The sequence below is a fragment of the Chaetodon trifascialis genome, chromosome 17, assembly GCF_039877785.1.
Source record: "Chaetodon trifascialis isolate fChaTrf1 chromosome 17, fChaTrf1.hap1, whole genome shotgun sequence".
Lineage (NCBI taxonomy): Eukaryota > Metazoa > Chordata > Actinopteri > Chaetodontiformes > Chaetodontidae > Chaetodon > Chaetodon trifascialis.
This window is the reverse complement of record NC_092072.1, coordinates 3,829,613-3,854,109: the sequence shown is the minus strand read 5'-3', so window position 1 is coordinate 3,854,109 and position 24,497 is coordinate 3,829,613. Positions and strand designations below refer to the sequence as shown.

At 46.7% G+C, this 24,497-nt stretch overlaps 1 protein-coding gene across 1 annotated transcript; it reads right to left on the bottom strand.

Annotated features, from left to right (window-relative positions):
• Positions 1-312: 312 nt before the first annotated feature.
• On the bottom strand, positions 313-24,497 carry atp1a3a (ATPase Na+/K+ transporting subunit alpha 3a). The gene is made up of 24 exons (XM_070985048.1): positions 24,372-24,497; positions 24,107-24,214; positions 13,350-13,463; positions 12,422-12,481; positions 12,054-12,257; positions 10,969-11,082; positions 10,491-10,625; positions 9,987-10,104; positions 9,250-9,338; positions 8,953-9,132; positions 7,171-7,369; positions 6,477-6,721; positions 6,162-6,354; positions 5,842-6,017; positions 5,559-5,695; positions 5,322-5,472; positions 5,021-5,189; positions 4,578-4,732; positions 3,779-3,902; positions 3,355-3,500; positions 3,062-3,192; positions 2,265-2,366; positions 1,993-2,084; positions 313-1,771 (listed from the first exon to the last, which is right to left on the bottom strand). The coding sequence occupies exons 2-24, from the start codon at positions 24,110-24,112 to the stop codon at positions 1,743-1,745; spliced, it is 3,069 nt and encodes a 1,022-aa protein (XP_070841149.1). The 5' UTR covers positions 24,113-24,214; positions 24,372-24,497; the 3' UTR covers positions 313-1,742.

Here is a 24,497-nt window from a genome sequence, read left to right as displayed (position 1 = left end):
TGCTGATGCAGCTACTAAAAGGACCTGCTCGTGAAACTGTAATCAGATACCTGCTTGGAGTCTGAAGTCTTCAGGTGAGTGCTGCACAGACTGATGTGTGAATGACCTCAGGAGTCTGTTCATTAGAAATGTAACACCTGGAACAAAGCCGGCGCTTCAGTCTCGCTTCATGCGTCTTCTTCCAGTGACTCGAGCCACAAACTTCCACTAAATTCTGTGTATTTTAATGCTGAATGTGTGGACATGAGTGTGTTAGTGTTTCCTGAGACACGGTGAAGGTAGAGAACACATGACTTGACACGGCTGCAGAAGTGAGAGTTGGTCACAGCATTTATTTCCATTTTCTGACAAAACTCCACACAAAACAAAGTCGAGACCAAGCTGAAAAAGAGAGATCCTTCTCATTTTATTTCATTTCCTTTTTCTGTTTTTTGCTGCTGTTTCGCGAGTTAAGGTACGGCGCCTTATTCCACACGTCGGCCGATTTAAATCATGAAATTGGAGAGAAATCTCTTTTTCCGAGGACACAGAAAGATTGTTATTTTTTTTTTAACAGGGGTGAGGTCGGGTGGGGGTGAGGAGGGGGAGGTTGCGGGCGGGACGAGGGAGGTGGTGAAAGTGGGTGGAGTTTTTACGAGGACGGAGGGTTTCTGCACGGCGTTCACAAACAGACAGACGGGGGACAGATAGACAGGCAGGATGGGGGGGCAAAGGAGGGGAGAGGAGAGGAGGAAGAGGAGGAGACGGTGTGCTTTGTCATGTCCGAACGAAAACGAGCAGCTCTCAGACCCACTCTGAACTTAAAAAAGAAAACCTCCATCAACAATTTAGTCTTTTAAAAAACACCCAGTCGTCTATTAGAAAACAACAACAACACAAGCAGAAAATAACACGCGGGGGGGGCGAGGAGGCGGCGGAGGAGGAGGAGGAGGAGGAGGAGGAGGAGGAGGAGGAGGAGGAGAGAGCCTTTTTTTCCACCCTGTTGAGGGCGTGAGTGAGCGAGTGTTTAAGTTTTATGGTGTGATTGATTGTTTATTGATAGGGGAGGAGGAAGGGGAGCAGGGAGGGGGGGCGGCAGTACAAGATTGGCAGTGAGTGAGTAGAAATAGAAAAGAGAGAGAAAGAGGGGAGAGGGGAGAAGTCGACGGAGGGCAGGAAATGGCAGTGATTAAAGAGCTGGATCCGGGCGGCTTTTCTCTGGCAGAAACAAAACCAAAAAAGTGACGGCACCCACGCGCTCAGATCGCCGGTCAGGAGTCGAGATGGGAGCTGCCGTGTTGCTGTCCTGCAGTGGAACAGTCAGGTTTTTCTTCTCGTAATCACGTTTTTATTCACGTCTACACGGCGGCGTAGTTGGAGCACATGTACGAAGAGCGGCTGCAGCTAACGGTGCAGTGATGAACATCGGCACGACAGTGGTACTGGCAGACTAGTGCTGTATAGACTTTGGATAGAAAAAAGAGGACAGAGGGACAGAGAGGACAGGGGAGAGCTACCTCCCCAGTCCTCTCCTCCTCTGTCGTTGGTCCTCTCGTCGTCTTGGCGTTTGATTTTTTTTTTGTTTCTTTGGGGGATGAGGATGGAGAGGAGGAGGAGAAGTAAACATAGTTTTCTTGTAGAGTTTGAGTATGTGGACAGGAGAGGAGGGATGGAGGAGGGGAAGGAGGACAGAGAGAGAGAGGGAGCTAGAGGAGGAGGAGGGATGAGTTCAGAGGAGGACGGGGTGAGAAGTAAATGATAATTTAATAGTATGTCTCTTTTTCCACCCAGCCTGCAGAGACAGAGGAGAGAAAAGGAGGGAAACAAGAAGAGAGAGAGACAGAGAGAGAGAGAGAAGAGTTACGTTCAAACTCTTTCATTCAGGTCACATTAGAGCAAAATGTCTTCTTCAACTTTAAGCTCCTGGATCGTATGATCCCACACAACGTCCTGAAACACTACATGCATGCAGTACGTGTGCGTGCGTGCGTGTATGCGCGTGTGTTGTCTTACCTCCGGGGTTTCGGCGAAGGATGAGTTTTCGGATCTCATCGTAAACAAAGATGAGGAAACTGTACGGGAACGCACAGAACCACCAGCTGGGCCTGAGCGAGAGCGGAGGGAAGGACGGAGAGTGAGAGCAGTGATCGGGCCGAGCGAGGGAGAAACTACTGAAGAGCAGCACTCAGAAAACACTCATTACACTCCATGAAGTGCACAGCATTTTGTTCCTTACGGACCAATGTATGCACCGTGTACCATGGTGCTGTGATGATGTCACTTACTTGAGCGGGTACATCCGTAGTGCCACGTCCATGCCGGGGCAGTAGGACAGGAAAGCAGCCAAAGCTGTTTCCTCAAACAGGCCGAAGATCAAAATCTTATTCCTGACAGAAAACAAAGGCAGAGAGAAGGCGGTTACCGACAGGACGCACACGGTCGAGAGATGAGGGGTAAGGCAGCCAAAGTCAGCTAACTGTGAAAGGCGTGAGGATGCGACACTGAGGGGAAAACCTGGAGGCTCATCCGGTGCTCAGCTACCATCTGCATCTATTTTTACATGCATTTTATTTATTTCCATCATAAAATGGCTTCCAGGGTGATTTCCTGCAGGCACAGTTTGAGGACAGCTGCAGCGACGCCGTACCTGGGTTTGTGTGCCTGACTATCAATGCTGCCTGAAGGAAAGAGTGACCTCTGGTGGCAGCTGTGTGAAACTGCAACAACTGAGGCAACACCTCAACACCACCAGCATCCCCAGTATTCTGCTTTTTTCTTCAAACAATCAAACAAATTTGATGCTCACACCTGTTTCTGATCACACCTGTGATCATGTGACTGCTTTGTGTGTGCTTCCTGTCACTTTTAAACCGATGATGGTGTTTGGTTGAACACTGAAACGTCTTGGTGTTCATCGTCCAGGGAGGATGGATGACCCTGAAGTGTATTTACTCATGCACCTCATAGGCCGTGTGTAAACTCTGTGAGTCTGAAGCTTCTTCCAGCCTTCTAATGCTGCGCTAACTTTTATTTTGTGCAGCATCATTCAGGTCAACACCTCCGTTCTTTCTCTTTGACGTACCTCATGCCCTGCTGGAACACAGAGTTGCGTCTGGTCTTGCAGATGATGACGTCTGCCCACTGCACCACCACAATACTGACGAAGAAGGCTGTGTGGCAAGTGAACTCCACAATCTTCCGCTGCTCGTAGGTCTGCACAGACGGGTTTAAATTTACACCAATCATTCAAGATAAAATTAGTACTTCGGGAGCTTTGTGTGAGTAATGTGGATTCATATCAGGACACAGAAGCTAAATCAAACACAGCTTTTCCACAAGCTGGAGAACCCTGAAACCGTGTCAGGTCGCTCGTACCCATTGCTGCCCGTAGCTGTCCTCTAGGTCGTTGGTGGAGCGATCGTCCCAGTTGAGCCGGATGCCGACAAGCACAGATGGCAGAAAACCATTTTCAGCCATGATGACAAAGTAGGCGAAGAATCCGCCGAGAGCTTGGATCATACCTACAGACACAGACACCGGGTGGACTCCGGATTAGGTTCACATGAAGGAAAGTCATATACGCCCATAATAACCATGGAATATGAGAATATACTGCAGAAAAAAGAAGCAGAGGATCCATTAAGTACTCTGATTCTGACAGATGAAACCCACTTTGTGCATGAGGCAGATCTGGGGTCAGTGAGAGGATGGATGGTCTCACACGCTGACAGTGCTAATGGTTTCTTCTACACTGTCTGCAGTCTGTTCTGTATGTTAAAGGACACAAACGTGCACCTACCAATCTGTCCATAGGCGATGCTGATGAGCCTCTCGTTGACCAGTTTGTCTCTCAGGGGGTTCCTGGGCTGGCGCTTCATGATGTCACTCTCAGCTGCTTCATAGGCAAGAGAGATGGCTGGTACCTGACAGAGCAGAGGCAGTGCTGTTGCAGTGGTTTCATCTGGGATTTCATGTGTCTGCAGCATTGAATTCTACACTTTCCAAGCATGAAAAACTGGACTGAACCCACACTGCCACTCTGTTCTTCCTGTGTAATACTTTTAAGGTACATTTTAATTCACTGTTTTGCATCGTGATGCTCAGAGTGCTGTGTTCATTTATGATGGAGGTGTCAGATAATAAGCTCATGTTTCTGAACACAACCTTCCACAATTTCCTTTAACTCTCGCAAATTATTTCTGAAGTAGTGTTTAGTATAATTGGCTCTATTTCATTAAATTCATCACAAACTGCACTCAGTATGTTGCTCTTTCAGAGTCTAAACATTCCCAGATTTCATTCTTCCAGCTCACTCGACTGAACACCTCTGTGTGTTTGCTCTGACCATAATGACCTGCATGACTGTAACCACTCTGCCACCTGGGTACCTGTCTGACATGAATCTCTACAGTTCACATGTTTGCGCACAGCTGAGCTTTACTGGTTCATTGTCCATGTGTGACTGTTCAATGATCAAGCATGTAAACGAGCTGAGTGTGTGGGGGCAGCTGTGATTGGTTGGTTCTGCCTGACTGGTCAGAAACACATTAGAGCTGCGGAGACGCTCCAGTATGCGATGTTCTGTTTGTGTCCCTTACCATGTCGGTTCCCAGGTCGATGCAGAGGATGGTGATGGTGCCCAGAGGCAGCGGGATGTTGACCAAGATGAAGAACAGGAAGGGCGTGATCTCTGGGATGTTGCTGGTCAGAGTGTAAGCAATGGATTTCTTCAGGTTGTCAAAGATCAGACGGCCTGGAGGGATGAAGGTGGTGCATAAATAAACATACGCTGCTGAGCAGGTGAAACCTCAGTAAGCAGTGATGATGAAATACTGCTTGATGGGAAGTAAAACCACACGTTAGTCACGCTGCAGGCAGAAAATAATGCCACTAACTCAATGTTGTTAAAGAGACTGGACATCAAAAGATACGAAGAGTCAACACTTTACTGCTAACAATATGTGAACATGTATTTCTTCTTCTCCCCTTCGCAGCCCTTTTCTTCTCTCCTCTCTCCCACCTTCTCTTCCTTATCCCTCACCTTCCTCCACTCCGGTGACGATGGAGGCGAAGTTGTCGTCCAGCAGGATCATGTCGGCGGCTTGTTTGGACACGTCCGAGCCGGAGATCCCCATGGCAACGCCAATGTCAGCCTTCTTCAGGGCAGGAGAGTCGTTCACGCCGTCGCCTGTCACGGCCACGATGGCTCCCTGGAGGAGGACACACAGGTTGGAGCGTTCATTCCCATTCAGGACACATTCTGCTTTTCTTTTCAGTATGTATATTTGCCTTTGACTGTGCGCGTGTGTGTATGAGTGTGCGTGCATGTGCGGTGAATGCACCTGTCTCTGGCAGCCTTCTACAATGATCAGCTTCTGCTGAGGGGAGGTTCTGGCAAAGACAATCTCTGTGTGGTTCCTCAAAATATCGTCCATCTGATCCTGACTCAGGTCTTTCAGATCTGTGCCGTGGATCACGCAGGCCTTGGCGTCCCTACACACACACACACATACAGCAAAACTGTGGCATGCAGGCGATGCTACATGTAAACTTGTTCTAACTTCAACTTCCTGTCTTACCTGGGGTTCACCTGGCTGACAGGGATGTTGAGGCGTGCAGCGATGTCTTCCACTGTCTCGTTGCCCTCGGAGATGATGCCCACACCCTTGGCAATGGCCTTGGCTGTGATGGGGTGGTCACCAGTCACCATAATAACCTGGAAAGGGAAAGAGAACGAGGCTGAATTTTATGTAAGCGGAGAAAAAGAGGACAAAAAGGACAACGGTGTGTCATCCCCAGCCTTCACATTCAGGTGGCTGCTATGTTCCAGTTCTTTAAATGGCAGCTTTGAAAGGAGCCCACCTTGATGCCAGCAGAGCGGCATTTGCCCACGGCGTCCGGCACAGCAGCACGGGGAGGGTCAATCATGGACATGAGGCCGACGAAGCAAAGGTTGTCTGTCTGGAAGTTGACGTCATCTGTGTCGAAGGCAAAACCTTTGGGGTACTTGTCCTCTGGCATGAACAGGTGGCAGAAACCTGGAAGAACGAGGGATGAAAGAGAAAGAATGTAAAACACGGCGATACTGTACAATAAGAAACAGGATACACCAAACCTTTATTGCTAAGCTCTAATTCCAAATCATGACCACTTGTTAAATCACCGCTGTTTTTCATCCTTACCCAGTACCCTCTCTCCCAGTCCTCCCAGTTCCAGATAGGCGTTCTGGAAAGCCTCCTTCATCTCATCGTCCATGGGCTGCTCCTTGCCCTGCACCATGATGGTGGAGCAGCGGTCGAGGATCCTCTCTGGGGCTCCCTTCATCACCAACAGGTAGCGGTTGTCATTTTCATCTTCACTTTCGTGAATTGAAAGCTGGTGGGGACGTATTTTAGCATTAGTATAGAAACATTTAAGAAGTATGCAGTGTTCACTACACATCAGCGTAGATCATAAGCATTGTTTGTCAGTTTGCGTGAGTAAGAAGGGGGACAAACCTGGTACTTGTTGGTGGAGTTGAAGGGGATCTCAGCCACCTTCTTGTTCTTGTCCCTCATGGCCTTGACGGAGCCAGAGGACAGCTCAATGCACTTCAGCAGGGCTGACTCAGAGGCATCGCCGGCAACCTCGCGCTTCAGGATGGGCAAAGATTCCTGGCCGGCCTTGAACACAGCGCGGTTGCACAGAGCAGCGACTCGTGCCAAAGACACCCATGTTGTGGAGCTTTTGTCGAAGGAGGAGCCTAGACAACGGTCAAAAATCATTCACTGTCAGGTGTCTCGGCCTATTGCGTTCAGCAGCCACCACCTTGTCCCACCTCTACACCCACAGACCCTGCTGTTGCACTTCCTGTTCCAGAAACGGATCCATTAACCTTGTTTAGAGCCGTGCAGCAGGCAGCCAGTGAAAGTCTGTGTGATAAGTATGTTTTGCTTTGATTTTATTGGCAGTCAAACAGAGTTTAGCACGGGCAAGCTCAACAACATGCTAAGACCCATAACCTGATAGAAAACAAAGCCGTGCTGATCAGCGTCTGAGGACGTACATCTTATGAACATTTGGCAGATGTTCATTTTGGATGCTCTAATTAATGCTGCCGTAGAGAAAATAAGGTCATAATGCTGCTAATCTTTTGCAGGAAATCACTGTTTTTACGCATGCTGCATGAAAACAGGAGAGGGAAAATCTCACCAGACTGGTCCTCGGTGGTGTCGGCCTCATGGATCTGGTTGTCGAACCACATGTGGGCCACGGTCATCCTGTTCTGGGTCAGCGTGCCCGTCTTGTCAGAGCAGATGGTGGAGGTGGAGCCCAGCGTTTCCACAGCCTCCAAGTTCTTTACCAGGCAGTTTTTACGAGCCATTCGTTTGGCAGTCAGCGTCAGGCACACCTGAGAGAGGTGAGACGAGAGAGACGGAAGGAAAGACGGAACAAAAGGAAAGGAAGATAGAGGACGTAACGACAAGGAGAGAAGGAAAGATGGGAGGAAAGGAGATGTTGATGATAGAGTAAGACAAAAGGAGAGAATAGAAACAAACAAACCAAAGGAGAAGAAGAAAAAATCATTAGTATCTGTGTTTTACGCTAACAGCACAGGTGAACATCTCCAGGTGCTAAACTAACTTTTGCCAGTGACTAGACACATCAGTGCCATACTGTACCTGGAACAATTAACCACACCCCAGAAGCGAACTGCCCTGACACCTGGACATGTTCATCCTGCTCAGCAAAGTGTCTCTCTACAGCAAAATGCACTAAGATCAAACTGAAACATAAAAACACAGCCAAAACAGCAATGCAGAGAAAATACGAGGCATGAATAAGTGAAGCGGTGAAGCAGAGCAGCGGTGCATTATGTCATCATGCCAAGTACGGCAAGACCCAGGGGCCAAACAGAACTAGCCAAGGCCAAGCAGAGGAGGCCGAATTCAGTCATTAGCCTAATATCATTACATTAGCTAGCCGTTGTCATTGCAGACAGCACCGCGACTGGCCTGGAAAAGAGAGAGAGACATACAAAGAGGATGATGGAGAGAGAGAAAGAGACACACAAACACATATGGGGCTACCTTTGGAGAGAGAGAGAGAGAGAGAGAGAGAGAGATGGAGAGAGAGATATACAAACAGAGACAATACACCAGCTTCACCACAGAAACATACTGACACTGAGAATGTTCAGCACAGAAAAACAACAGTACACACAGAGATGCACACAGACATACGGCAACATCACAACACACCGAAAACACACAAGCACAGAGAAACAGGAAGCGAGGACAAACTCAAACGGCACACATGACCAGACGTCATCACCGAAAACACCGCACACGCAACCAGACGTGGGTGAAACCACAGAGCGCTCCTGACCTTTCAGTGCCACGGCTTCTGCTTTTTGTGATACCTGCTGGCTGTAACGGCTTAACTTCCCCGGTGTGGGATCAAGAAAGTCTTATCTTATCTTAAATTTACTGTTCGGACTAAAATCTACATCAGAGTGAGGACTAAAACAAACCATAAACACTGTCTAACAATAATGTCAGTAAAAAAGAGTCCTCTAGTGGAACTGTTCAAAAAAAGAAAAGGAAATTTAAAAGCTTTAACTTCACAAGACATAAAAAAGTGTGGCTTATTCCTCTGGATTTCTCTCATATATGAAATATTTGAAGTACATGAAAACGCTGTTTGACCCAAGTCTGTACAAAATACTGAAGAGGAAGCAAAACACACAAGAACTGTGAGAAGAAACACACGAGAAACAGCTTGAAATGAAGGAATCACACAACTGGACAACAACCTTGTAAAAACACACAAACACACCAGAAATACTAACATTCCCATCCCTCTCACAGATTAAAAAACACAAAACAAACAATGAAACAACCTACCTGTCCCCAACTAATCATCTGACACACACAAACACACACACAAACGCACACACACCACACACAGTTTCTCATTTCTCTGCCTACTCACAGTGACTGTGGCCAGCAGTCCCTCGGGCACATTGGCCACAATGATACCGATGAGGAAGATGACGGCCTCCAGCCAGCTGTAACCCAGGATGAGCGAGAGGACGAAGAAGGTCACGCCGAGGAAGACGGCCACGCCCGTGATGATGTGGATGAAGTGCTCGATCTCCTTAGCAATGGGTGTCTGAAGAGTAGAAGACGGTGTTTGGATTGATTGAAGAAGATTATGGACTGTTTTTCACAAGAATGCGGCTGACAAATGACACAACAGACAGATAATGAATAACAACGATCATGGTACCTTGCCGGTCTCTAGGCCTGAGGTGAGCGTGGCGATGCGGCCCATCACCGTACGATCGCCAGTGCACACAACAATGCCACGTGCAGTTCCTGAGGAAAGACAGGAGAGGAGGCAGGTTCTGTAAAATTCTGTATTTCTTTATCAGTTTCAGAAAAATGCCAAGAAGTCAGTGTGTGAAGTGTGGGTACAGATGAACGGATGGACAGACAGAGCGCCGATGCTTGGATGTTCAGTGCAGGACTTAGTGTAGTGCACACATGTGTCCACATGAGGGCGCCATCCATTATCATTTTCCTCTTCGACCACAGTGAGGAGCATCACGTAAACTGCTTTACGTTTACCAGTCGCATGACAAACTAAACTGGAATGGAACAGGTACGAGGTTAAATGGGGTCACACTTCCAGTCAGTGGGCTCCCCTGAGGGCCAGTGATGTCACTGACCCTCAGTGGGCTCCCCTGAGGACCAGTGACATCACCGACCGCTCCTTCATCAGACCAAACACTCTGAACGTGGCCGACAGCAAAAGCTAATGTGTAGCATCTTTGTTTGCAAGACTATCTGCGCGCTGAGCCGGAACAATACAAACACAGGCATGCAGCCGCATTAATGAGCACACACAGACACACGCATGCGCACATACACACACACACACGGAAATGTTTATACAAAACGACGGTGACAAGTGACGAACACGATTGTGATGATGATTTTGGACAGATGTGATGGTGATCTTACCCTCGACACAGTTGGTGGAGAAGAAGGCAATGTTGCGGGTTTCCAGTGGGTTGTCATGGGTACAGTCAGGTGACCTGGTCTGGGGTTCTGATTCACCAGTCAGGGATGAGTTGTCCACCTGGACAGAGCAGAGGAAAACCACTTGGTAAGTGTGTGAGAGAGACAAAGAGCAGGTGGAAGATCGTCCATAGCTTGTTATCTGCACCATTTGGGGAAATTAGGTAAAGAGATCACAAAGCTGGTTTAACATGAATTTTGCATGATGTCTTATCATCACACTGAGAAGATGCTGTGCTTGTTTTAGTTAATAATTCATCAACCAGCACATCTGATGGATTCACCGCTGATGTCACACTCATATCATTCACCACATTTCATCTTTTACTGACTTCTGTGGAGCCACCACCTTTTTCCAATAGGCCACTGAGCGTGCATGAGATGAAAGGTGATGCCTTGGTTTCTCCTTCGGTTTGTATGATTAATGTATCTGTCCTTGCAGCCCACCTTGCAGCCGTGGGAGGAGATGATGCGGAGGTCAGCGGGGATCCTGTCTCCTCCTTTCACCTCCACCAGGTCTCCTGCCACCACCTGCTCGGCATTGATCTGCATCTTCTCTCCCTCGCGGATCACCAGGGCTTGCTGCGAGCAGAGAGACACAGTGAGATATGTAATGCCAAAAATACCACAAAGTCTCTGTAAATAAACTGTTTAGAGAGAGGTCAGAGAACAGGTGAAACAGCCCATCAGTGAAAAAAAGAGAAATTGAAAGGTACATCACAGATGGGGATAAAAGGAAAGAGTGTGAACGCTGTGACAGCATGACATCGCTGCACGCAGCTTCACAAAAATAGAATTTTCCACTTAACGCACGCATAACTGGAACTCAACATAATACACTCATTAGGACCCTGCTTTCCCTTTTTGGCATTATCACAAAAAAACATGTTCCAGTATCCTGGTTGAATGACGGAGCGTCCTGTACCTGAGGGACCATGTTCTTAAAGGACTCCATGATCTTGGAGCTCTTCGCTTCCTGGAAGTAGGAGAAGCAGCCGGTGATGATGACGACAGCTGACAGCACGATGCCCAGATACAACTACAACGAGAGGGAACAAAGAAAGATGAGGCTTTCATACTTACTGAGAAATGAATTGATTGGCTTCACCTTTATCTAAAAATGTGTCACAAAGGGAGAGAAAAATAGAGCAGCGGGGAGACACAGACAGATTAACTAGAAGAATCACCAGGAAGACATTCAGACATCAAACACGGGACTTCAGAGGAGAGCGAGAGGTGAAGAAACTATTTCAGGATGTTGAGGATTCTGTAAAGTTTAAACCAGAAATAACCCAAATGCCTTTGATCTTTCCACCCTGGAGCTGACAGCAGCGTGCGGTTTGATTTGGACTCCTGCAGGCTGTCTCCTCTCTCTAAATCCTATCTTCTTAATAATCTTCCCATGCAGCACCATCTACGTCCTGCACTGCCTGCCCTCCATTAACTGTAAGCAGCTCTCATAGTGTGAATGTGTGTTTTCGGTGTGTGATCCAGTCTTTCTCATGCACGCTGTGGTCGTATCGCCCCGAGTCTTCCCCCGTGGTCTGAACCAAGTATTTTGTCCTTTCATGCTGTGTGTCATCAGCGTTTAGCCTCAGACCCCGGCTCCACGCTGTGCTCTGACCCGGCAGGAAACAGTGCTGACCCATGAACGTCCTCCTCTTACCCTGCCATTACCAACGCCGGGAGTCACATGCTCCCTGCGGCGGGCCCAAAATGGATGTTTACAGGATGGTGTCTGTCGGCTGGCGTGATTCGGACACACAGCTGACACATCCTTTATCACTGACACAGCCGCATCCCTGAGGAGTAGTGACTCAGCAAATCGCTTTTTGAGCGATGTGCTGGCGGACAGGGAGCACACACACACTAGCAACAACTCATCGCTCTCCATGGCAATCCCCCTCGGGCGGCTTTTGATATCTGGCCTCTCTCAGGTTCTGCGCAAACAGTGGTGGTCGGAGAATTCGCCCCATCATCATCCACCCATCCTTACAAGTCTCCACTTACGTTGTCCCCGGCGGGCTCGTCCTCTGTGGCAGCCTGGATGGCGTAGGCCAAGAAGCAGAGGATGGCACCGATCCAGAGGAGGATGGAGAAGCCACCGAACAGCTGGCGACAGAACTTGACCCACTCTGGGGTGGTGGGGGGTGGAGTCAGGGCGTTGGGGCCGTCCCTGGCCAGGTACTCTGCTGCCTTGGCATTGGTCAAACCCTGAGGGTAGATGAGGGAAAATTAGAGGAAGAGGGAAGAAACGAGGGGCGAAGAAAGACTGCTGTGAATGGGACATACTACATACTGAAACATCAGCACTGTGTTAAATCAGTACAGGACATATCTATCTGAACTGATGTCACGTCTGATCTGAAACTACTTACCTGGACGATATCAGTGTTGTATTTCCGGCAAACCTCCTCCACAGACATTTTGTGTTCCGTCTACAAACAATTCAAATGGAAAGTTAACTTAGACAACAGTCAGTTATCATATCAATCAGTCAGTATGTGAGAAATCACATTCAAGACAAGTCACGCATGATGATAATGATCCTACTACACTTTTCAAAGGGTGCACATTTTAGGGCAAAGGTGCTTTTGTCATGTGAGTTCAGTCTTAAATTCCAAAATTAGATCATTTGTAGAGCTAAAAGTCAATGATTCAAGTTCATCAGCTGAGAAGACCCTGAGTCAACTTTCATTCTGTCAATTCAAAAAATGAATCGATGGACTTTCGTTGTCACAATTTAATTCACAGCAGAACATGAATAAAGCACCAGGTTAAGCACCGTGCATGCTGTGCTCTGAATCCTCGGCTGAGATGATAGTTTTAAACAACGTATTTTGAGAGAGAAGTTTGGGTATTCTTTGAAGATTGCTAAATGATACTGTGAAAATCACTGTCCATGCAGTCTCAGAACAAAGGGATATCCTGAGGGTCCGGCTTTCTGCCCCACACAGGAGCAAATCCTTCCACGACAGGATTAAATTGCTCTGGCACATCACCTCACACCACTGCTGCACACCAGCTGCTGCAGAATGCCACATCTCTGCTATCTCCTCTTCAAACAGGGAGACTAGATTACAGCTGGATCGCAGCTCTTTGAATGCTGGAGTGAGGCCAGGATACGCTTTCTATGAACTCGTCATGACTCAGCTGGGACTTCAAGGCCTCTGCTATGCCTGACGAGCTTTGATTTTAAATGAGACTTTTCGTGTTCCACCAACCTGGTGCTCCAAGTGTGTGAAAAGAAACAGCTGTATGACAAACGCTGCTGAGGTCACAGGAAGTAGGAAGCGGTGTACTTACTATGGGAACTTCCTTCTTGAGGTCATCCAGATCCTTGCCTCCCTTCTTCTTGGGCGACTCCTTCTCGTCCTTGTCCTGCGTGGTGGCCACGCGGTAGCTGTCCGACCTTCCATACTGCAGCACACAAAGACAAGATGACTGAGTGTGGTCCCGTCATATTCATTTAACATTATTTACTTCTTTTAGCAGCCGATACTCTCACCCTTGTGCTGAGACAATATCAGTGGCTATCACAACAATACACGCGAGATGAAACAGAATCACCACCTGAAAGGCAGGAGAGTCTCAGAAAAGACAGCCAAAGAAAGCCTTGACTCCTACTCGTAGCTGCAACAACCTTTGGTGTATCACGAACACCTAAAACACTTCCACTCATCTTTAATGATTAATAACACAAATGATATTAAGACATGCTTGGCCGCCAGCTCCCATTTCTCAACAATTTTAAGCCCCAGTCAAAACATCCAATCTGAGATCCAAACTTAGATGCAATCCCCTGGTGTGGGAAGGGGAACTTGACACTTCCTGATTAGATCTGGCATCGCTGGAGCACAGGCCTGTCTCATGAGCCCACTTAAACTGCAATTTACACCAACGTTATGCAGGTTACTGTCGTTCAGGCGACAGACGCTGCTGCTGCTGTGTCTGAGAGGAGGAGGCAATAACAGCAGTCAGGAGAGATCCAGAGAAAACGAGTGGTGAGAAGGTTTTATGCCTCCGTATGTCAAGTAGCAGTTTACATCCATTTGTCCAGACTCACATCGTAAATCTCATGAGGACTTTGAAATAATCCAACAAAAAGGTATTAAGTGTCTTTTCTGTCACTATATGCACCTGTATGACTCCAGTTAGGGTTGTGCAGTACTGTCCAACAGTAGAAATGTATCCACTGGAAGATATATGGTAGTACTGTTTCCATCACAGAATCCATCCCTGAAGCCGTGTTTAGTGTATGCACTGCTACCGCGCTACACAGCACGCGAGCGGGCGTGTTGATGATGTTGCACGGAGTGTAGCTGCTTCGTATTTTGCTTTCCACTCCTTCATTGATATTGAAGATGAAGCCAAATACATGTAGCATTGATATTAACACAAAAACGGGAATCACTATGGATGAGTCCTCCCTTTCCTGCACACTCTCCCCTCACCATCAGCGAAACCAAACAGAATATGTATGTAACGATGATCCAGCTGCCTCGCAAGGTCACGTGATTTTGGCGACTGAAACAACAATTTGCTGCGTTAAACAATGCATTGCTGAGTGCGACCCTCTCTTTTTTATAGACAGATACAGATACATACATATTTAGGATAACATACCAGCTGGTCAGAGCGCAGTGGCAACCTTATAAATACTGTCCAGTCAGAAACATACCGTCTTCACTTAGAGACTATTTTCACGGAGGTGCAACAACAATCACCTGGAGCTCAATATCAGCCAAATCAAAGAGCTCGTGGTGGATTACAATCCTTCAGATATGGATGTTGGATGGATGTTATTAGTGTTACAAATCTAAAACATGGACCTTCAACCCAGCAGCACAGAAGATCTTCACAGTCATCACAGTTTCAACATTACTGTCACCAATTCAGTGATGGACCAGAAGTGGAATATGGCCACAATCTTCCCTTCTGTTCCCGAGGTCTGGTGTTGAGTAATGGCCAGAAAAATGTTTTTTGCAGAGCATTATGTCACAGTGACTTTGACCTTTCAACTGCAATCACCAAATCGAATCAGTTCATCCTCGAGGCCAAGTGAACGTTTGTCCCAAAGTGTGAGCAAATTCCCTTAAAGTATTCCTGAGATGTCGCGTTTATGAGAAGGAGACGGATAGATGGACGGACAGACGGACGGATGGACAACCCAAAAACATAAAGCCTCTGGCTACGGCTGTCAACAGTGCAGAGGCACAAAAGTGTGACAGTAAGTGTAACGCGCATCGTGGGGTATTCACAATCAGGTCAGTCGTGTCCTACATTAGTGTACGTGGATACGTGTGTGTGTGTGTGTGTGTGTGTGTGTGTGTGTGTGTTTTTGAGCTCTTTCTATTCAGTCATGAAAGAGTGTTTTATGAGTGTGCAGATGTCAAATCAGACAGACGCATCGACTTGCTGATGATTAATGTAAGTCTGGAAAAGCCTGCAGCTTTGTTTGATTGGACTCCAGTGTTAAAAAAACATGCAGGAAATGTGCGTTTGGAGTCGTGAGACATGCCTGCAGGAAAAAAGGTAACCCTGAAAAGCTTTACGTCTCTGGAAGCATCTGCACGTGATGGGTGACCTGACTCATCCTTTGAAAAGTCTTAATGCTGCTGAGTACTCGTACTGGTGTGTCTGTGCATGTGTGCAGGCCTTGCTTTCTCCTGTGCTCCTGTGGGGGATTAGTACCTTTTTATCAAATCACCCTGTTACCCAGCATGCACCATTCAGAATGAACATCCTGAGGGTTTCTAGTGAAGCACTTAAATGTCAGACAGCTGCTTGGCTCACAGAAACAGGAAAATGGCAGAATGAAAGGCAGGATTTTAACATTTCCATGTGTGCATCTGACTGAAATCTCAAGGTTCTGCTGAGCGTTCCTGCTGCTTTCATTTGAGTGTTTGTCGCATGGGACTACATCGAACACCAAACTCACTTTGCTGAGGTTCCCACTGAGGCCCTGATGTAAAATTTCATTATACATTTCCTATATATACTAATGGGAACCCTATCTATTGCAAAACGGTTCTATCCTGTGTTGAGTACATCCACAACCAAAGCTAATGTGATGCCAAAGCAAAGGTTACGTAATTGTTGGGAAAACATGTTTTTTTGATCAACATAAATAGGAGATGAGGATTTGGAAGAGACAGCTGCAGAGCTGGAAATAACCGTGGTCCTGTGAGGACACGATAAAACAGTGATGGACTCTGAAAACTCCATGCCACGTCATGAAAAAGAACAGAGGAAACTAAGTGTAGCTCAGCACGAGAACATGTAGTTGTAAACAGCTGCTGAAGCTGCGATGCCACAGATGGATGTGTTTAAAATCAAGACACACTGAGAGCATTTAATACATACTAACTGAGTTTAGGAGAGAGGGGAGCAAAGTGAAGGACGGGTAATCAAATGAATTCATTGCAGAAGGAAATCTAACTTTGTAATTTTGAGAATTTAAACAGCCTGCTTAACCTCACGAAGTTGATTTAAATTTCGCTTTGAGCATAAACTCAGATGACATTTGCAGCGAAATGTGTGACTACTTTCTACAACCCTGAACCCACAAATGTGCGAACAGCACTGTGAAAAACACACACTGAGTGTCATGTTCTGTGGAGTCCTGCGTGATGAGAGGGGAGAGCAGACTTATTTTGGGAAAGCTCTTATGTGGATGAGTCTAGCCTGAGCGGTTTCACACTGATTTGATGGCTGTTTTTGCTGTTTGCCACCTGTTTTCTTCCTCGCTGGATGAAAAGCCGACACGCTGACGACTTACTGAAAGAACCAACCTGTTTTACATCCTCTCACCTCTGCACATCTCGCTGTGTGCATTAACTTCAGAGTGAAAATGCTTTCTAATTATCTGTGAGTGCAGGCATGAAATTAACCTTGATCATGTGAATTATGAATGCATTATGTATTCTGTGTGAAATACAAAATGTTCTCTGTGGAAATGAAGAAATAGGGATGGCTGAGTGTATGGAGGTGCAGTATGTGTATATACGTCTCCGTGCATTTGTCTGCTTTTCAGTGCTCTCCACTGAGCGATGCTTTCAGTCCATCTGTGCAGTTGTGCACATTGTTTATTTTCTGCTCCACTGCAAACATGAGCATTTCTCTGTGCCTGTGTTTTCCTGCGTGTACCTCTGAATCTGCGTGCGCTGTGTGTTTATGTGTGTGAGTGTGTTGCCATCTGTCAGGAGGTGCAGTGTTCCCCAGGCAGTCGCGTCCAGCAGGACATCAGATTACTGCTGTTTACTACACTGACAGATTAACCCAGTGAACAGTAATAATCCCTCTCAATCACTCTCTCTCTCTTCTCTCCCATCTTTTCAGTTCCAGGCTCTCATTCATCCTTACTCATTCACTCATTTACAGTGCTGGAACATCTTCTGCATTTCTCTGGCATAAATGCACTGAATAGACTTGAATTAATTTAAAATCATCCCAAAGGTAATCACCCAATCAACAAGAGGCCTCACAGTCACTTCTCCTTCTCTCTTCCATCGTCCTAACTTAACACTAGTGTGTAAGAGCACCACAAAGTGTGTGAGTGAGCATGAAAAAAGAATTTTTACTTCATGTGTTTTGTGCTGCATTAAAAAACAAGTTAGTGTCTAAATTTAACCAAATGACTCATTAGCAATAAGCTGCCAGTCAGATTTCTGTGCTGTCTCCAACTGTTGATGACAGCAGATAAAGAAAACTTTTAAGTACTATAACTCTGTACAAGACAATCAAAATGAGGTAAAAGCAAAGTTAATGCACTCATAAACACAACTTGTGGACTGAAAAGTGTGAAACCACACATCAAAACATCCATCTGACAGATGTGCACTGCAGTGCTGCTGCTCTGACAAGAGGAGCTTTTATTTTGTCAGACATTTGCGACTTCACTTCCTCCTCTCCTCTGCCCTCGTGCTCATGTGTGCACACATCCATTCAGGATGATGACTGCAGAGGAGACAAGGCCAGCTACTCAAATACGTCAACAGATCCTTCAGCGGTACGCTGTCGGAAGATGTATGAAGTCACAGAAGCTCTAGAAAGAAGCCAAACACACCCGAACTGCACAACGGCAAACAAACATCCGATTTGTGTTATTACTGCTGGAAGTTGTTGGCAAACCTAAAAGGAGTTTTTCTTTAATTTGCCAGTTCTGTCTATGGTTGTGTTAGTTTAATTGGCTTCAGGGCACTGGAAAAAAATCCACAGGGAAGGCCAGTCACACTCACATAAATATTTGACCACTGGATTAAAGAAATATGAGCAGGGTGAATAAAATGAACTTAATTAATTATTAAGGGTAACATACTGCCCTGCAAATTTTCATTGTATAGATTCAAGGACATTTCTGAACCAATCCGAAGACAGAACATGGCTGCATGCTACACCATGTCATACCTTTACCTTACCTACCATATTTTGTTTCATGGGACTGGGTTATACCACTTTTCCATTCACTGAGTGCCATAAAGTATGTTGTACAACATGCAGTGCACTCATATATATTGCTTTCAATGTCATCCAGGACTAAACTGAATTAACATAGAGGATACTTTCCTTCATATATTACCACCTTTGCTGAAGTACACACAGCCTGCTCTCTGTCTAGTTACAGGCTGTAACACCTGAGGAGCTTTCAGCTGCATCCAGATGTGCGAAGCTACAGGACAGATTGTACATACGCTCTATCTGCTGCTGTTCTGCATCCGGCCCGGCCTGCGGCGCGTGGCACCACAGGTCTGAGGAAGGCTGGATAAGCCATTCTTTAATCTGTTGAAATCGCTGGTCAAATCTCAGACGTCCAGCTGCGACATTTTGATCTGTGCATCCCACGTTGGGTGTGGATGAATAAATGAAGGGTTGCAAAATTGACCGTACGAATTAATAAACTTGACACTGATTAAAAGGAATCAGGAAACAGACTGTCTCACTCCAATTGAGTGTTATGGTGATCACATCAGTTATTGTGGGAAAGCTTAAAACGAGCTGCAATTAGAAAAAGAAGCATCCATTATGAAGATCACTTCCTCTAAGATGTACATTTCCTATTTCATTTCTAGAATTTAGTTTATCATGTTAGCAATCATTTTTCCTTGAAAGCAGCAGATTGCTGTCTTGTTGCCAGTTTGCAGAGCTCGTATTCGCCCATATGATTATTTGCAACCAAGCAAAGGCAAACTCTAATGGTGACTGCACACTATATGACCTGAGTGGAATATGCACCAGCTGGCACTGAACCGTCTGGTGTTATATCGCCATGTTTGGCGCGTGGTATTTAACCTATTTTTCAGCTAAATCTGATGATGTCACGATTCTAGCTCAAAATCTCTGAATGGAAGATCTTGCTAGCGCTGGTTGCCTGCAGGGGAGTTCAGCAGCTCTGGTGGTGCCACAGTGGATCATCATAACCACACATAAAGAAATGGATTATCACACAGATCAGTGGACTGACCGACCTAGAAAATACTGATGGACTGACTGGCACACACACACGGAGTTGGGGGGGTCCTCTATCATCTATCCCTCCCTTCACCGTCCCCCTTTGTTTACATTCTCCTCCCTCCGGGCTGCCCATCTGTTTCTCTGCTCTCTTCTACTCCGATCTGCTCATCTGCACCAAGGCTTAATGAAGAGGAGGCGGTCTGAGCCACACTCACGATGCAGACTGTGTGGTGATGAAGCTGTGCTTTAACCCGCCGCGTGTGTATCCACTGACAAATGCAGATAAAAGACATGGCAGACTAATACGTCAGTCGGATTGGTTTTTGATTTGACTCTGTAGGCTCTGAGCGGCGGGGGCTTGGGTGGCTGTCAGAGTGGAGACCACAGACACAGATTTTGTGCTGCTCCACCATTTAACAGTTTGTCACTTTCTGCAGTGCAGCACGTCGGGGAGCACGATAGAAAATGGCAGTTGTTGACAGAATCAGATTGACAGCTTCTACTTCCAGCGGGTTAAGAGATGGGGGATGTGAGGTCTCCTAGCAACATCCAATCCACTGGGTCCATCTGAATAATTGAAGTCAATTGTGGGGGAGGGAAAGGGGGGTATTGTAATTTTTTAATGATGGCCTTAATGTGAAGGTGTGTTACGTAATACCGCTGTGAGGTTTAAGGGGATCAACTGCTCAGTGTGCAGTGTACTGTCACTGTCTCACCACCTCTGTCATTTCTGTATGGAGGTGTGGAAAACTACTCCTGACCCTTGACACCTATGTCACCCTGGAAACAGGAAGTGATGTCAAAGTGACCTCACCTTTCATTCCAGGAAATGCGCAATGCACTAAACACTGAACAGAACCAACTGCATTGGAAAACCCTGATCAGTATGGATCCACACTATTTCACACACAAACACAGACGGAAATTAGTCAGGACAGGAGGTTGAGAGTCAGCATTGACAAAAACATTGACAGACTGGAGCAATTATGTAATCGAGTCCATGACCAAGGGAGCCTATGTGGTGTCCTACAAGGCAAATGCATCACAGTGTAATAATGAGCCTGTTCAAATAACAATGACGCTGTGTAGCTGCCTATAGAGCAGCTGAGTACAATAAACTCTGTGAAACAATAAGATTAGTCTGTCATTATACAGTCTCACGTAAGATTACTGTGCACCTGCTTTGTGCCTGCATGCATGAATATAAATGTTATATTACTGCATTCATATGGGGCGCACCTTGTGCCTTTGTGCTTGAAAACTGCATCACGATTCTCCAAAGCTTTGTATATATTAACACCGGGCACATGTTCAGAGACATTTATGTTCAGAGAGTTGCACTGTCTGATGTGAAGTGTCTTCATTATACAGCTGTAATGCTGGCAAAGACTTGTTTCAGTAAATATTTCAGAAATGTACAGAATGGTGTGCCACTGTGCTGTACATTTATACTACTTGTACTGTTTCCATTCTGCGAATTATGAGCTTGAATCTAAAACCAAGATGGACAGACGTCTCCACAGGCCGATTTGCTCTCTTATCGAATTGTAAAGTCAGTGAGCAGTAGAAGAACCTGCAAGTATGCAGAGCTTTATGTTCAGCAACAAAGTCTGGCTGTTTTAGTCAGGGTTGAGAGTGATTTCACTAGAAATTCGTAAACTGTAAAAACAGATTTCTATCATCATTACGTGAACTGTACATGAAATGTGCATCATTCACTGAAAAATGAAAAACCATTCATTTACCACAGGAAGTTTGCACAGCCTAAAGCAACGACAATGCAACGAAAGCAACGACACACACACACACACACACAGAACCACACCACACACCATCCATCCTCCACAGCGATTGGCTCTCCTCCTGAAGTAAACGTCAATGAAGCCCATCAAGTGCATCATGGGACATCAACAGAGGCATTCATCTTCGTACTTTTCTTCTTCTCCCTCTGTATCTCAGTGTTCATCTCCATTCTTCTCTCGCGCTCCACCATTGGTCCTCCCTCTGTGTCATCACTGCACATGAGCAGCATCCCAGCATCTCTTCCTGCATTCCTCCATCTTTCCCAGTATTCACACTTCTCAAGGTGACTCACTGCGGAGGCATCTCTCTCTGTCTCTCCCTCTCTCTGCCTCCATCATTCCCTGTCAAACACTGGATAATGGTCAGGTTCCTTGAAGCAGGACGTCCCTGTGAGGCCTACAGTGGCTGACCTTTGCTTCATCTCTGCCTCCCATCCTCTCACCCACCAACCCGACCACTGCCTCCTGCAGCAACATCCCCTCTGATCGACTGGGCCAGATCAAAGCCCCAGTTTCCTTGTCAACTCAACCTCATGGCCTCTCCCACCTCCACTCCCGCCCATTTCACCCAAATCTCCTCTCACTCCACCCCGCCCGATGGCACATCGCAGCCTGAACATGGGAGTTTCCATCCCCCCAAGAATGCACACACACACACACACACACACACACACACACACACACACACACCCACACACACACACACACACACACACACACACACACACACACACACACACACACACACACACACACACACACGCACGCCTCGTCTCCTCTCTCTGGTGCAGTAGTCAGAGTAGTTGTGTGTGATTTCCCCTCTAGCGATCTAGTGGACATCATTGCAAACCGTGACAGAGGGGCACCATTTCCACGACTCCGCCTGAACGCTCTCTCATCCAAATCCCCCCAACCCGGATGTGGAACAGAGGAGAAACCACTGGCCATCATACTTTATTAGCAGTGATGGACCACGACACCACGGACACTGAGGAAGCGTAGCTAGAAGTACCTCACAGTACATGTCCGCATACTAGAACTACAGCTTACTGTAGGAGTTTAAAGCAATATAAGGTTGTACAACAGAACGCCTCACTATGGAGTACACACACTGGATAACGCTCCATCTTAATATTACAGGGATTTAACTGTGATTTTTCAGCAGGAATTACATCATGGGGCCTAAATTTAGCAGCTGGAACAGGACATCCTCTGTGACCTGACAGAGTTTTTGTGAGGTGTAAAACGAGAGGGGTGGAGGTGTTGGCTGTGTCTACCCTTGTGGAGAGCACCTTCCTCTGGGACCCATCCCAAAGGAAGGTGGGGAGGGGGGGTTGACCAACGCTGAGGAACCATTTTGCCGCACTTGTCTGTGCCTGTTTGGTGCCCAGACCTAAGCTGCCTCTGCACCATTACCAAGCCCAGCACCATCAGTGACAGCAACAGGACGCACCGCCGCATTATGTAATGATGGGGGGAAATAAATGAAGAGGAAAAAATCATAGCTTCATGTTTGGATTCCCAGCCCCCACTCTGAGGACCCACAGCCTCACATTCACATATTAGAAAGGCACCACTGTCTAATGCCTCTTCTTTATTAGGAATAACTTACAAGACAGCTGTATGTATTTGATTATCAAGAGCTACTGCAGTCAGATTTTGGAGGAATGACACGATGCTCCGCAGTCAGAGATGCGCTTTTCACCTCCAGCGGGCTTCATATTCCCGTGCGTAACTGCTTATTATTCACAAACGGTGTCATTTCTGGCCGGACTGGTCCGTGTCAGTACGCAGGCTGACTAATCGTCTGCTTAAGAGCTGTGAATTTCCTGAACCGCCTGCAGCGGGTCCAGCGCCTGGTGCCAGATGTTCGGTCGCTGTAATCTCATTTTTGGAACCGGTGACTGAACCAGCGCATCTTTGCGCCGCTGCTCGACCACTGCTCACTAAAACCCTGTTATTCTCTTATTTCTAGTACAAAGAAATGACGCTGTTTGGCAGACTGGGCCCGTTTTCTGATTTGGTTCGTTACGTTACTTTTGCGTTACAGCGCCAATAAAAAAAAGCCTCCGAGACCGTTTGAAAATGGAGATTATGGATGCGCTTTGGCTGTGAGTGATCAAGAAACCAAACGGCGCAGATGTCACACGTTAATCTTCTCAAGTGAGAGATTACAACTGAAGGTGTGACCGCACCTGGAGCCTGTGGAGGTACACGCCCCTGTCTCTCACACACTGGGGACAATTGATCAGATTTTGCAGGTGGGAAATGGCTATTGATCAGCTTCACCAGGATGGTCAACGGGAACATTTGTGTAGTAGAAAGGCTGCAGAGGCGGAAACGCGGACTGAGCTGAGGACCGTTACTGTAACGCGTTACCACCCTGCACCGGTTTGAGTCTGGACGCGGCGGATTGACACAGATCTGGTTCATATTCCTCAGAAAAAGGGCACCGGGTTCATTTAACACATCCCCACATTATCCGATCATCTCAGTCGTTGTCATGATTTGAAACTCACTGATTTGGTGTCATAAATGTGATGACTGACGGAGAGCAGCCATAAATCATCAGCAGTGGAGTTTAAGCAGTTCCTCACACATTAACAGTAAAGCTAGCTTACACTGGTCATACAGATCCCACCGTGTTCAATGTCATTTTAACATCATGCCTCGGCTCCGTTTAACCCTTTCCCCGACACAGCGAATGACGGTTAACGCCGCCGAACCCAGACTGAGCCGTTACGGCTAACTTTAACGGAACCGTCATTTCACGCTAGCTTAGTAAAACGTAAGAAATGTGTCTCTTACCCCCATTTTGGCGCAGTCAGTCGAGTCTCCTCAGAAGATGAATCGCGTTTGAGCTTGATTCAATCAGAATAGCTGACTTTAAGGCGGGGGGACAGGGCAGAAAACAGTCTGTCGTGTGATGATGAGAGAAAAAAAATGTCTCCCTTCAGTTGATAGCTATTGCTCCGCTGTCAAAAAATAACTGCCGAACATAATATCCTAAAACATCATTTTTTAAGAGGAACGGGCATAAGGTGACTTGGCAAGGCAAAGTTTCATTAAATACCTCGGAGAGGCTGCACCCCGCTCAGATGAAAATCTAACGGGCTTATTTTTTTTTCGACATAAAATGTAAAAATTGTGCTCGGCCACCGGTGACACTTCATCAACCTTCTCCCTGGAAGGCGCAAAT

Coding starts and splice junctions, on each gene's coding strand:
- atp1a3a (XM_070985048.1), bottom strand. Junction 6,722..7,170: donor CACCACCGAGGACCAGTCTG/GTGAGATTTTCC, acceptor ACCGTTGTCTAG/GCTCCTCCTTCGACAAAAGC. Junction 3,501..3,778: donor CATCGCCTATGGACAGATTG/GTAGGTGCACGT, acceptor CTGTGTCTGTAG/GTATGATCCAAGCTCTCGGC.